General features: G+C 38.7%; 1 protein-coding gene and 2 non-coding genes across 3 annotated transcripts in view; 2 read left to right on the forward strand and 1 right to left on the reverse strand.

Moving 5' to 3' along the window:
- galt (galactose-1-phosphate uridylyltransferase) overlaps window positions 1–11,783 on the forward strand; it is a 66,473-nt gene that overhangs the window by 35,196 nt on the left and 19,494 nt on the right. Inside the window, exon 8 of the mRNA XM_059358624.1 lies at window positions 1,535–1,667. Coding sequence (XP_059214607.1) covers window positions 1,535–1,667 — 133 coding nt within the window. The remainder of the gene's footprint in view (window positions 1–1,534; window positions 1,668–11,783) is intronic.
- trnav-cac (transfer RNA valine (anticodon CAC)) lies at window positions 2,554–2,625 on the reverse strand. Its single transcript has one exon. It is a non-coding gene; the product is annotated as a tRNA-Val (tRNA).
- Window positions 5,784–5,855, forward strand: trnal-cag (transfer RNA leucine (anticodon CAG)). Its single transcript has one exon. It is a non-coding gene; the product is annotated as a tRNA-Leu (tRNA).

Below are 11,783 nucleotides of genomic sequence, written 5' to 3' on the forward strand. Positions count from 1 at the left end.
AGCAAACTCACTCTGATGAATCCACTTTAAGCTATCTACCCAGCACCCAACAGCAAACACAGTTATTGACTAAATGTTAACATAGTGAAGCATGTACCAGATATTTCCTCTGGGAGCTGGTGAAGACTGAACCAGAGCTAAAGGAAAGTGAATATTTGACTTCATCAGGTGGTTAAAAGTGCATGAATGCCAAAGCTGCTTCTCCTCCTGCTGTCTGTTGTTTGCTAACATCTTGGTCATACTAACTTTATAAGGTGATTAAAGTGTCTGGACTGTGTGTTTTTCAGCTTGTTGTCAGGATATTTTGCCCCAAAGTTGCAAAAAAAAAAACAAAAACTGAAAAAAATCAATTAACACAGCTTTAAGAACTACACTCTACGGTCGATCAACCCTGGCGCAAATTGTGGTTTAAGCTCCGAGGCCTCTACACCCCGACGTTTCCTTTTCTGTTCGTGATCAGACTGAAGCAAGCAGGGAGTTGTGTGAGCTGGTATGTTAGTTACTGGGAGTCTAATGCAAAGAAAAACAAAAAGAGAGAAAAAAGAGAGAGAGAGAGATTGTCCTTGGTGTTTTTTGGGATTAGTATTAAGCAGACACACATTCTTGTACTTCTATCTTTGTGAGGACCCTCATTGGAACAGTGAATTACCTTGCAAGGTTAGAATAGTTTTGGATTTTTACTAGTTTTAGTTTTTTGTAATGGGGTATTTGATGGATCAGACAAAGGAAATAAAGGCAAAACTTACTGTGACTTCTTTTAATCTCCCACCCATCTTCATTATGTATGAAAAAAGTTGACAAAGACGAAAACGAAGGGCATTTTCACTAGAAATTTAGTTAGTTTTGGAACCACACAATACAGTTTCAGTTAGTCATTAATTTATTTTTTTTAAACATAATCCTAATTGTAACGTGAACCCTTAAAACAAAGTCTGAAATCTCAGACTTTGAAGACTTTAAAAGCCTTTAAAGAAGTGAGGACCGGCCGAAATGTCCTCACTTTGCAAAAATGTCCTCACTCTGTTGGTTAAAAACATGTTCTGGTCCTCACTATGTAGGAAGTACAAGAACACAAACACACACACACACACACACACACACACACACACACACACACACACACACTTTGAGCTAATCTATTTCTGATGGATTGTAATACCGAGGTCAGGTCGTGTTTGTGCCCACTCATCAGCTTGTTAAATCTCAGTTTCTGACACATTCTGCATTTAAACACATTATGATAATGAGGGCTCTCGCTGCAAACAGCCAATCCTCTCTGACCTGTTTTATTACCATTTTGAGCTCAGTTTGGTGTAAAGTGAGAGCGTGCTCAGTCAACCTTTACTCTGTTTTTATTATTATTATACTTAGCAGCCTCTGTTTTATTCATGTTGTTCTTGTCCCAGTACATGTTGTGAGCCCAGAGTGGTCTCCAGTTTATTATTACCTGACAGACAGTCAGACGTAACACATGCATGATATTTCGTCCCTTCTTCCCATCTAAAAAACATTTTAATTTTGTGTCTTTTTATAGGAGCGTGTGGTGGTGGAGAGCTCTGATTGGCTGGCCGTGGTTCCATATTGGGCAACTTGGCCCTACCAGACGTTGTTGTTACCACGACGACATGTCCTCAGGATGAGTGACCTGACAACCGAGGAGAGGGAGGGTGAGTGTGACTGAGAGAGCGCCGAGGCAATTAAGACGAGTTTAAGGTGACTCAGCGGCTCAGTGGAGGACCTGGTTCCTGGCCTCAAAGGGCCCCGGGTGTGTGTGTGTGTGTGTCTGTGTGTCTGAGTGTGTGTGTGTCTGCGTGTCTGTGTGTGTGTGTGTCTATGTGTGTGTGTCTGTGTCTATGTGTGTGTGTGTGTGTGTGTGTGTGTGTGTGTCTGTCTGTGTGTCTGTCCGTGTGTGTGTGTGTGTGCGTGCGTGTGCGTGTGTGTATGTCTGTGTCGGTGTCTGTGTGTGTGTGTGTGTCTGTGTGGAAAGTTCTTTTTCAGTTCATATGATGTTGTGGTTGTGTGCGTGTGTGTGTGTGTGTGTCTGTCTGTGTCTATATGTGTGTGTGTCTGTGTGTGTGTCTCTGTCTGTGTCTGTGTGTTTGTCTGTGTCTATGTCTGTGTGTGTGTGTGTCTCTGTGTGTGTCTCTGTGTCTGTGTCTATGTCTATGTGTGTGTGTGTGTGTCTGGGTGGAAACTCCTTTTTCAGTTCATATGATGTTGTGGTTGTGTATTTTTGTGGTTGTTTGTCTTATTTTATAAATATATATTATATTTCTTGATTTTTTTTTTTTGGGGGGGCATTTTACTGCTTTATTAGATAGTGACAGATAGGACTCTGCCTTAACGGTGCGTGCTCCAGGACGCCCTATATTTATTGATTTTTATTGATTTTATAAATAAAATATATTAACCCGACCAATTAAATATTAAAATCAAATTCAGTCCTGGTTTGTAAATAACAAAATAACCAGTCAATTTTTGATTGCCAATTGAAGAACGAATGATACACGGATCAATATACTTTTACAATTTTTATTTATTGTGCCTTTAATTTAGCAGGGGATGGTTTCGATCCATCGACCTCTGGGTTGTGGGCCCAGCACGCTTCCACTGCGCCACTCTGCTATTAGTCATCAATAGTTATTAAAGTAAAAGTATATTGTTAATTGTCTCCAGAAAAAATAAACTGTTGTGCTGAGGAGATGTACATTAAACTCAGTTTATCCAGAGAACAGATAAATATGCAGAGAACAAGGACATTTTTTTCTAAACTTCAAATCAAGAGGTTTTTTTTGCATTGTCTTTCAAAAAATAGCATTTTTTGTGATGAAAATTAATTTTTTTTTATCAGTTTCAGTGTTTTTGAACCGTTACATCATAATGTCACAATATTATACCCTCTCTATTAACCCGGGCTTGGGACCGGCACTGATGCTGCACCAGCGTGTCTCATCAGAGGCTAGATTGGTTTATTGTTTTTATTATTTAACTGGTGTTAAATAAAGGGAGAAACCTGAGCTCCAGGAGAAAACCCTACGTTTTTTCGAAATATATAGCGTACTATATATTTGCGGGAAAACCTGAGAGACCAGGAGTAAACCCTACATGAGATACTTTTTTCGAAATATATAGCTTACTATATATTTGCGGGTAAACCTGAGCAACCAGGAGGAAACCCTACGTTTTTTCGAAATATATAGACTACTATATATTTGCGGGAAAACCTGAGTACTCAGGAGAAAACCCTACAGTCAATACTTTTTTCGAAATATATAGCTTACTATATATTTGCGGGTAAACCTGAGCAACCAGGAGGAAACCCTGCGTTTTTTCGAAATATATAGCCTACTATATATTTGCGGGAAAACCTGAGTACTCAGGAGAAAACCCTACATGAGATGGTGACAGATGGTGGAGAGGGGGAGCGGAGTTTTTTTTATAAATATATACATTGGGCCAATCCAGAGTGTTCAATTAGCCGATATATTTATGGGTAAACCTGAGCCCCAGGTGAAAACCCGACATGGAGGGGGAGCGGGGGAGAGGGGTGGAGGAGGAGACAGCTACTGACAGGCAACAACTTCCTCAACCACTTTATCGTCATAGACGATCCTCTCCGCCTCCTTCTTTTTCAGCTCCTTGTCCTGCATTTTCCTCTTCATTTTCTGCAGCTCCGCATCTCTGTCATCCACCTTCTTCTTTCCAAACAGGAAGCCTTTCCTCTTCCTGTATTGGTCCAGAGCGATGTCCTGCCAGATCTTGGCCTCGGCCAGTTGGTCCCTGAACCTCTCGTTCAGGTACCTGCTGTCGTCCCTCATCCCTCTTTCCCAGGCCTCCCAGCATTGTTCCCTGGCCTCCCATCTCTGTTTTTGCTCTGCTAGGTCAGAGTCCCTCTGGCGGACATGCTCCATGACCTGGTTCAGCTTCTTTTGGTGCTGAACCTGCAGAGCTTCAAGGTTCTGGCTGTTTTCAAGCTGGACCTTTGAAAGCTCGCTTCTGGTGTTGTTGAGCACTTCAATGTCAGAATCTTTCTCCATCTTTTCTTCTAGTTCACTCACCTGGGCCTGATGTTCAGCTTGCAGACTCTGCTGCTTCTCAGCAAGGTCTTTGGTGAATTTCTCCTCCAAAGCGACGAACTTGGCCTCCAAAGCGTTTTGGCTTTGAAGGTGTTCCTCTCTGCGTTTGGACATCAGGCTTGTGGTGTTAGACAGCAGCTGTGTGAGAGTGTCGGTTTTGTTACGGAGTGCCTGGATCTCAGCGTCCTTCTGGAGGAGCTGAGTCTCAAGCTGGGCCACCTTACTCTCAGTACGAGGCTCGTCAGTGCGGACTGCGACTGCAGCCTTGAACACAAACACCTCCTTCTTTTGCTCAGAGAGGGTTTTCTCCAGGGCCTCGTACTTTGCCACAATTGCGTCGTTCTCCTGTTTGCTGAGGAGCAGAGCTGCTTGATTCTTCTCCTCCTGGAGCTGGAGGCTCTTCTTGAGACGGGAGTTTTCAGACTCTAGCTCGCAGATGGTTTCGTAGCTCTTCTTGTATTCAGCGGTGCAATGTCGGACATTGACCTCTAAAAGCTCCTCCAGACGTTTGATTCTGTCTTTGAATTTGCGAACCTGGTGACAGAAAGGCTCTCTCTTTTTCCCGGCTCCAATCTTAGACAACTCCATCTCCAGCGTCTGACTGTGGACCGGTGCCTGAGCAGGGTCCACGTCAGCTTGAGGAGAGGGAGAGTTTGGGGGAGGAGGGGGACAGCCCTGAGGACCACAGTTTGCTGGGTTGATCCTAACATCCATTGTAGCAGAAAGGAACAAATGGATTATGTATCAGAGTTGTACGAGAGTTTGTGTTGTGACAGAAGTTAATACGGTAATACAAGAAGTATCAGTATAATTATTAGCGAAGAACTAATAATAATGTACTGATACTAGTATTACTTGTTAAATTCTGTAACAGGGTTGTGTTTATAATTGCCAGCGAAAATTGGTAACAAACATATAAATGCAGTTAGTAATTGACGATTGACGTAATTTGTCAAATCCCAAGCCTATAATCACATCCTCTGATCCTGATCTGCTGTGATGTCATCATATGACATCATCAGCTGTTGGATTGTTGTGCTTTGATGTGCTTTGATGTTGCCAACTGGGGATGACATCATCGCAGGATGACGTCATGAACATTCCAAACCATCAAGCACATTCCTGAAAAGGTTTGGAATGTTCGTGATGTTCATGATTTAAGCACAACAATATAACAAATATTGTGACATTATGTTGTAATGGTTCAAATAACACTGAAACTGATCAACAAAATTAATTTACATAATAAAAAAAATTTCCAAATGGTATTTTACTCATTATTTTGTAATCAACATGTGACCCTCATCACTGATGGGCTCATGATTATTTTTTCCTATTTTTAATATTTACCGGTATTGTAAGTTCATTATTAACAGACAATTTAATGAGTATATAAAATATAAACTAATATAATTAAATAAATGAACAAATAAGGCTATGAAATGAATCCTAAAACTATCTGAATGGACAACATCCAAAGAGCATTTTTTCTTTTTTTTTGTTGGGGCAATTTTGCATTTAAAATGAGTAATTATTCAATTATTTTTTGAACAACAATGCAAAAAAAAGCTCTTGATTTGAAGTCTAGAAAATAATGTCCTTGTTCTGAACTGCACTCTGCATATTTATCTGTTTTCTGGATAAATTGAGTTTAATGTACATTTCACAATTAACAATATATTTTTATTTTAACTTTTGATGACTAATAGCAGAGTGGCGCAGTGGAAGCGTGCTGGGCCCAGAACCCAGAGGTCGATGGATCGAAACCATCCTCTGCTGAGTTTGTAATCGGAGGGTTAAAATCCCATTATGTGCTGATTTCTAACTGCATTTCCAATGTATTGTTGTTGAAGTGTCCACCGTTCATTTGTTTCAGGGCATGAAAATGTTTCTTTCTGCATAAATTTAAAAGCATTCTCACAGCTCACATCACATTCTCACATTTTATTTTTTACACAGCCTTTGTTTCCATTATTTAAAAAAAAATGCTGGCCCTCTGTGTCCTTGTATCTCACTGCAATATAAAAAAAAATCTCTATAAATCTATAAGTCCTGCACCTTTGTGGAATCAGCCAAATCAGAACAACTCAAACATAGATTAACACAGTTAGAATGTCACCAGAAAAAGAAAGAAAATCAAGTTGAATTTCCTTTTTAATCGGAATAAAATTGAATTTCTATGTAAAGTGTCATGAATGTTGGAAAATAAAAAGCGTCTCCACATATTGGACATTTAAGCTTTGTGTGTCGGGCCGAACAACGGCCCTTATAATACAACATACCGAGGCCTGAAGTGAGCTACTGCTTTTATAAAACGTTTACCAACTCTGGCAATAATAAAGTGATGGACATATTCCATTTTAAACAGTGTCTATTAACAAGAATCATCCATAAAGGATATTTCTTACATAGAAATAGGTCCTCCTGTTGCTGCCCTGTTAGCTTATCCTAACTCCTCACATACAGTCATGGAAAAATCATTCAACCACCCTTGTTTTCTTCAGTTTCTTGTTCATTTTAATGCCTGGTACAACCAGAGCTACATTTGTGAAATATATATTCTATATTTATTGTTGGATAATTCTTGTTGATGCATTTATGTAAGCAGCCATTATAGGGCTCATTTTAACTACTTAATGTACTTTTTGTGATTTAATTAGGGCCACGGGACAATCGCACCCGAGCACTACTGTTATACTGTGGATTTTTTCTTCTTCCTCTTCCGGACTTACGTCACGAAAAACTGCCCAAAATTTTGCATTGAAATGAATGGGACGGCCGAAAAAAATGAGCGAAAAAGAACAATAATTGGAGATTTTTAAACGTCTACTTCTCCTGCATTATTTCACCTAGAAACTCCATTTAAACTTTAAACAGTAGACACAAGTCTTGTGTATCGGTGTATTAATCCACGTTTTGATAGGTCATATAGTTTTTTATCAATCCCTGTTCAATGACCATGATCATTTTTGGAGAAATTCTGAGATTATAATGGGTGTGTATTGCACGGAATGTTCGTGTCACAGTGTGTGACATCATCGCCAGGGAGAGAAAAAATTGTCAAAAAATAAATGTCAAAAAACAATTTAAAAAACAATAAATAAAAGCAAACCCTAAAACAAGAGCAGAGTTTCATGCGTGGTTGAAAGCCAAGGAATATAAATAGGTTTTAAGACACTTTACATCATAAAAAAACAAAAACAAAAGCAAGAAAAAGTATAAACAAAATTGGTAAAAAAAACAGCTACAGTTTATTATTACTAGTGGGGCGGATTAGCTGAACAATCGTTCACTTTGTGATAAAAGCATGAAATTTGGTAGATGTGTTGGTGAATATGTTTCAAACAAATCTGGATATTGGGCCACCTCAAAAGCGCCCCCTAGTGGCCGGGGCAGGCATTTGTTATACAAATAAATCAATGATGAATAAAAACTGCCCTTTTAATAATACCAACTGGTGATGAATTGTATATTGTTGGAAAGCCTGATTAGTCACCTTTACAACGAGGTACAGCTTGTAAGGATCGTGCATTCATGGAATGTGCAACGGGGCTAAACGTGTGGGTAGCAACCCCCAAAAATGTGCATCCCCTGTGGGGCGGATTAGCTCAATAAATCACAAGAATTGTTTATTTTGTGATAGAAGCACACAATTTGGTGGATGTGTTGGTGGATATGTTTCAAACAAATCTGTATATTAGGCCATCGCAAATTCGCCCCCTAGTGGCCATAGCAGTCATTTTCTTCGTTAAAATTACAAAAAATATTTAAATTATTTCTTAAAATATTTAAAAAATTTAAACTAAATATACAAACGTAAATTAAAAAATGTCAATACACATATTAAATTAACAAAAATCCAGTTAGACACTCTTTCAGTTATTTTTCCTGCCCCACCACAATCGGGCTAGCCATCGAGCTAGCTAGCAAATGAGCTAGCTAGCATTTGCTTCCTGGGACAAGCAGTACAGTGGACTGTCCATCAAGGTATGTCTAAATATTTTTATTTCACCTGTTATAATTATGAATAAAATATGCTATGAACATCATAAAGGCTAAAGAGAAAAACAAACATCATGGGCCTTGGCGGAAAAGTAAATTAGCAAGATAGCAAAAATAGGTACTTAAGCTAGCTAGTTAGCTTGGAACATGTATCAGTGGCTGTTGGGTGTGAAAGCTTAATAGGACACTGTTAAATTATGTCCTGTGGAATGTGGACATCCCTCTCTGCACACACACACACACACACACACACACACAGGCACACACACTATATGTAATGTCTCCTTTGCCCATGTGGTTCTTTTTTTTAAATGTATTTTATAACTCCATCACAGTTAGTCAGGCGGCTTAGGACCAGATTTGAGAAGAAAGGGACACGCCGGACAAAAGCACCAAAATTTTTCCACATGCTCTCTATCACCAAAGGTTTCAACTTTTGGTAGGAGCCACTTCATCAAGATTGCAGATAGGAGATGGCAGCCATAAGCCATAAGTCTATGAGAACCAATATATCTTCCAAGCCACTTAGAAGGTCAATCTTGGTGTCAAAATATACATTTTCTGGGTCAAAGAATCATTTAAAGCTATTGAGAATATCACTGGATGACTCACTGTAAATAATTTGTTGATCAAGATCTGACATGAGATGAAAGCGTACCCTTGATTTTTTTGAGCAGCGTACATGGCAGCTAATCCACACTCTCCCGTGAACATTGATTCCAAACGGTTTCAACTCAGGATACCCTGCTGCAACTTGAAGCGAGTTGCCCAGTCTGAGTGAAAATTAACATATCTATTTGATCAAATAATCATCTAGTGATATTCTCAATAGCTTTAAATGATTCCTGGACCCAGAAAATGTATATTTTGACACCAATTGACCTTCTAAGTGGCTTGGAAGATATAGCATTTCTCATAGACTTTATATGGCTGCCATCACCGCAATCTTGATGAAGTGGCTCCTACTAAAAATTGAAACCTATAATGATAGAGAGTATGTGGAAAAAATGTGGTGCTCTTGTCCGGCGTGTCCCCTTTATTTGGCTAAGCCGCCTGACTAAGTCACACACCTCAGTACAAGGATTTTGCCAGAAAGAGTAACCTGCCACAAGTAACCCTAGTAGAATTTTTAAAATGTATGATTTTTTTCTCTGTCTAAATGTGTTTTGTTTTTATTGTTGCAGGTCATACAATATTGAAAATTATTTTTTCTTTTTAAGGAGCAACAGAAGAATACAAGCCAAAGAGGAGGCCGTAGCCTGTGAATGGGAATATCAAGACCTAATAAAATGTTATACAAAGTTAATGTTCTTTCCTATTAGACTGTAATAAAGCTTTTGTCACTTTAACATGTCTCTAAATTATATTTGTGGTGCTGAAAACATGAAACAGCAGCTGTAGGGTAGGCAAAGCATTCCACGCCAGTAACCACCGGCGGCCATTTTTAAAAATGGCCGCTTTTAAATGGCCATTTTTAAAAATGGCCGCCACAGCCATCAGAATTTTTTTTGCGATGGCCCAATATCCAGATTCATTAAACATGTATTCAGCAATGAGTGTACCAAATTTGATGCTTTTATCACAAAATGAACGATTGTTCAGCTAATCTGCCCCACTACACAGGGGATGCACATTTTTGGGGGGTGCTACCCACACGTTTAGCCCCGTTGCTCATTCCATGAATGCACGATCCTTACAAGCTGTACCTCGTTGTAAAGGTGACTAATCAGGCTTCCCAACAATATACAATTCATTACCAGTTGGTATTATTAAAAGGGCAGTTTTTATTCATCATTGATTTATTAGTATAACAAATGCCTGCCACGGCCACTAGGGGGCGCTTTTGAGGTGGCCCAATATCCAGATTTGTTCGAAACATATTCACCAACACATCTACCAAATTTCATGCTTTTATCACAAAGTGAACGATTGTTGTAAAATATTGAGCTAATCCGCCCCACTATACTGGATTATGTAGCTTCCAGTCTGTTATACTTTTAAAGGTGGTTACATAGAAAGCTTACTTTGGTTGGACAATTAAACTAAATATTTAAAGTTTTGTTTTTGAGTTTGCTCAACTCTGAATTTCTCTGGCACGATTGTAACGCCGCTATGAAATGTCAGCTAATGTTGTGACCACAATTTTGAGTTAGCATTGATACGCTAATGGCTACTCTTGTGGCTGTAACAAGCAGCGCCATTAGCATCAGTTAGCCGCTAGCATCAGTTAGCCGCTAGCGTCAGTTAGCCGCTAGCTTTTGCTAATGACCGAATTTCACAACAAAGAAATAAGAGTTATCAGAACTATTGTCCCTTGTTGTGAACCCCAACTCAAAGATATAAGTAACAACAACTCACCAACTTGTTTTTGAGCAGACAACTGGCTTCCTTTGTTGTGCTAACTTACATTATTGCCCTAAATATCAATAATTTATATTAAGTTTTACCAACTTAAATCACTGTTTTAGGGTAAAAAATACAAGTTGGCTTTTGTGTCAAACACCCAAAATCATTTGGTTTATTAAAAACTAAGAAACACTTTGATTTTTAACTGCCGTTCACATTACGGTGTTGAAACGACTCTGGCAGATGTTGTTGTTGTTGCCATAGAGTGAATTCTCCTCAGATCCAGGAGATCTGGTGAGATTATCTCCATTCCCTCTCAAGGACAAACACCGTTGCTTCTGTGAATCAACTACAGGCTCATTTGGACGACTGGTGTTGACAGCTGAGAGTGTGTTGAGTTGATTGAGCTTGTGTGTGGTGATGGTGTGAAGCCCAAAGGAACGTAGATAAGACGGATGGGTGGGATGGGGCTCTTCTGAGACACGGCCCATTACCGATGTTTTAACACACTGAACATGAGAGAAGAATGAGAGAGAGCAGAGCCTGCAGCCATGTGAGACAACAGGTGGATGGTGTCTGCTGTAGAGACGTTAACGATTACTCACTAACCAATTAATCACCATTAACAACTGGATCAATCAAGAGTTTATTAATTGAATGTGGGCAAAGCTGCTCCACAGTGTTTGTGTATCACTGGGACCAAGACTGGGAAGTTTTTACAGTGTTTTCTTCTGGTTTTTATAACAGTAATATGACATGTTTTTTATCCATAACTAATAATAATAAATAATATATAATACTTCATCCAATTAGGGATCAGCAATATGTCAATTTATGTCAATATTGGGTAACACTTTATAATAAGGTACACGTATTTAACATTAATTTGTTGCTTATTATTATGGTGAAAAATACTTAATTTAGAGTTATTTGGACTCTATTAACACTTGTAGTTTTGTGTTTTGTTTTTGTAACTCATATACAATAACTTCATCACCTACTATTAATAAGCAATAATTCTGAGTTTATTGAGGGAAAACTCTTAAAAGACAATTCTTCTTAATCTACAGCAGTTTTTCCACATGTTTAAAGTACAAAACATGTAAAGAGAAACAAAAAAGTTAATCTCTTTGAACTCTTAAATGTCTTACTGGTTGTATAATAAGGCCATGCAGAATAAGGCATTAATAACTACTTAATAATGACTAATTAAGAGCCAATATGCTACTAATTTGCATGCTAATAAGCAACTAATTAATGTTGATTTGTGCCTCAATATAAAGTTTTGTTGTTATTTGTAACTCAATATTGTCTTGTCATCATATCATAATATCAAATTTTCCTGGTTATAAAGTGTGT

The sequence above is a fragment of the Centropristis striata genome, chromosome 19 (genome assembly GCF_030273125.1).
Source record: "Centropristis striata isolate RG_2023a ecotype Rhode Island chromosome 19, C.striata_1.0, whole genome shotgun sequence".
Classification (NCBI taxonomy): domain Eukaryota; kingdom Metazoa; phylum Chordata; class Actinopteri; order Perciformes; family Serranidae; genus Centropristis; species Centropristis striata.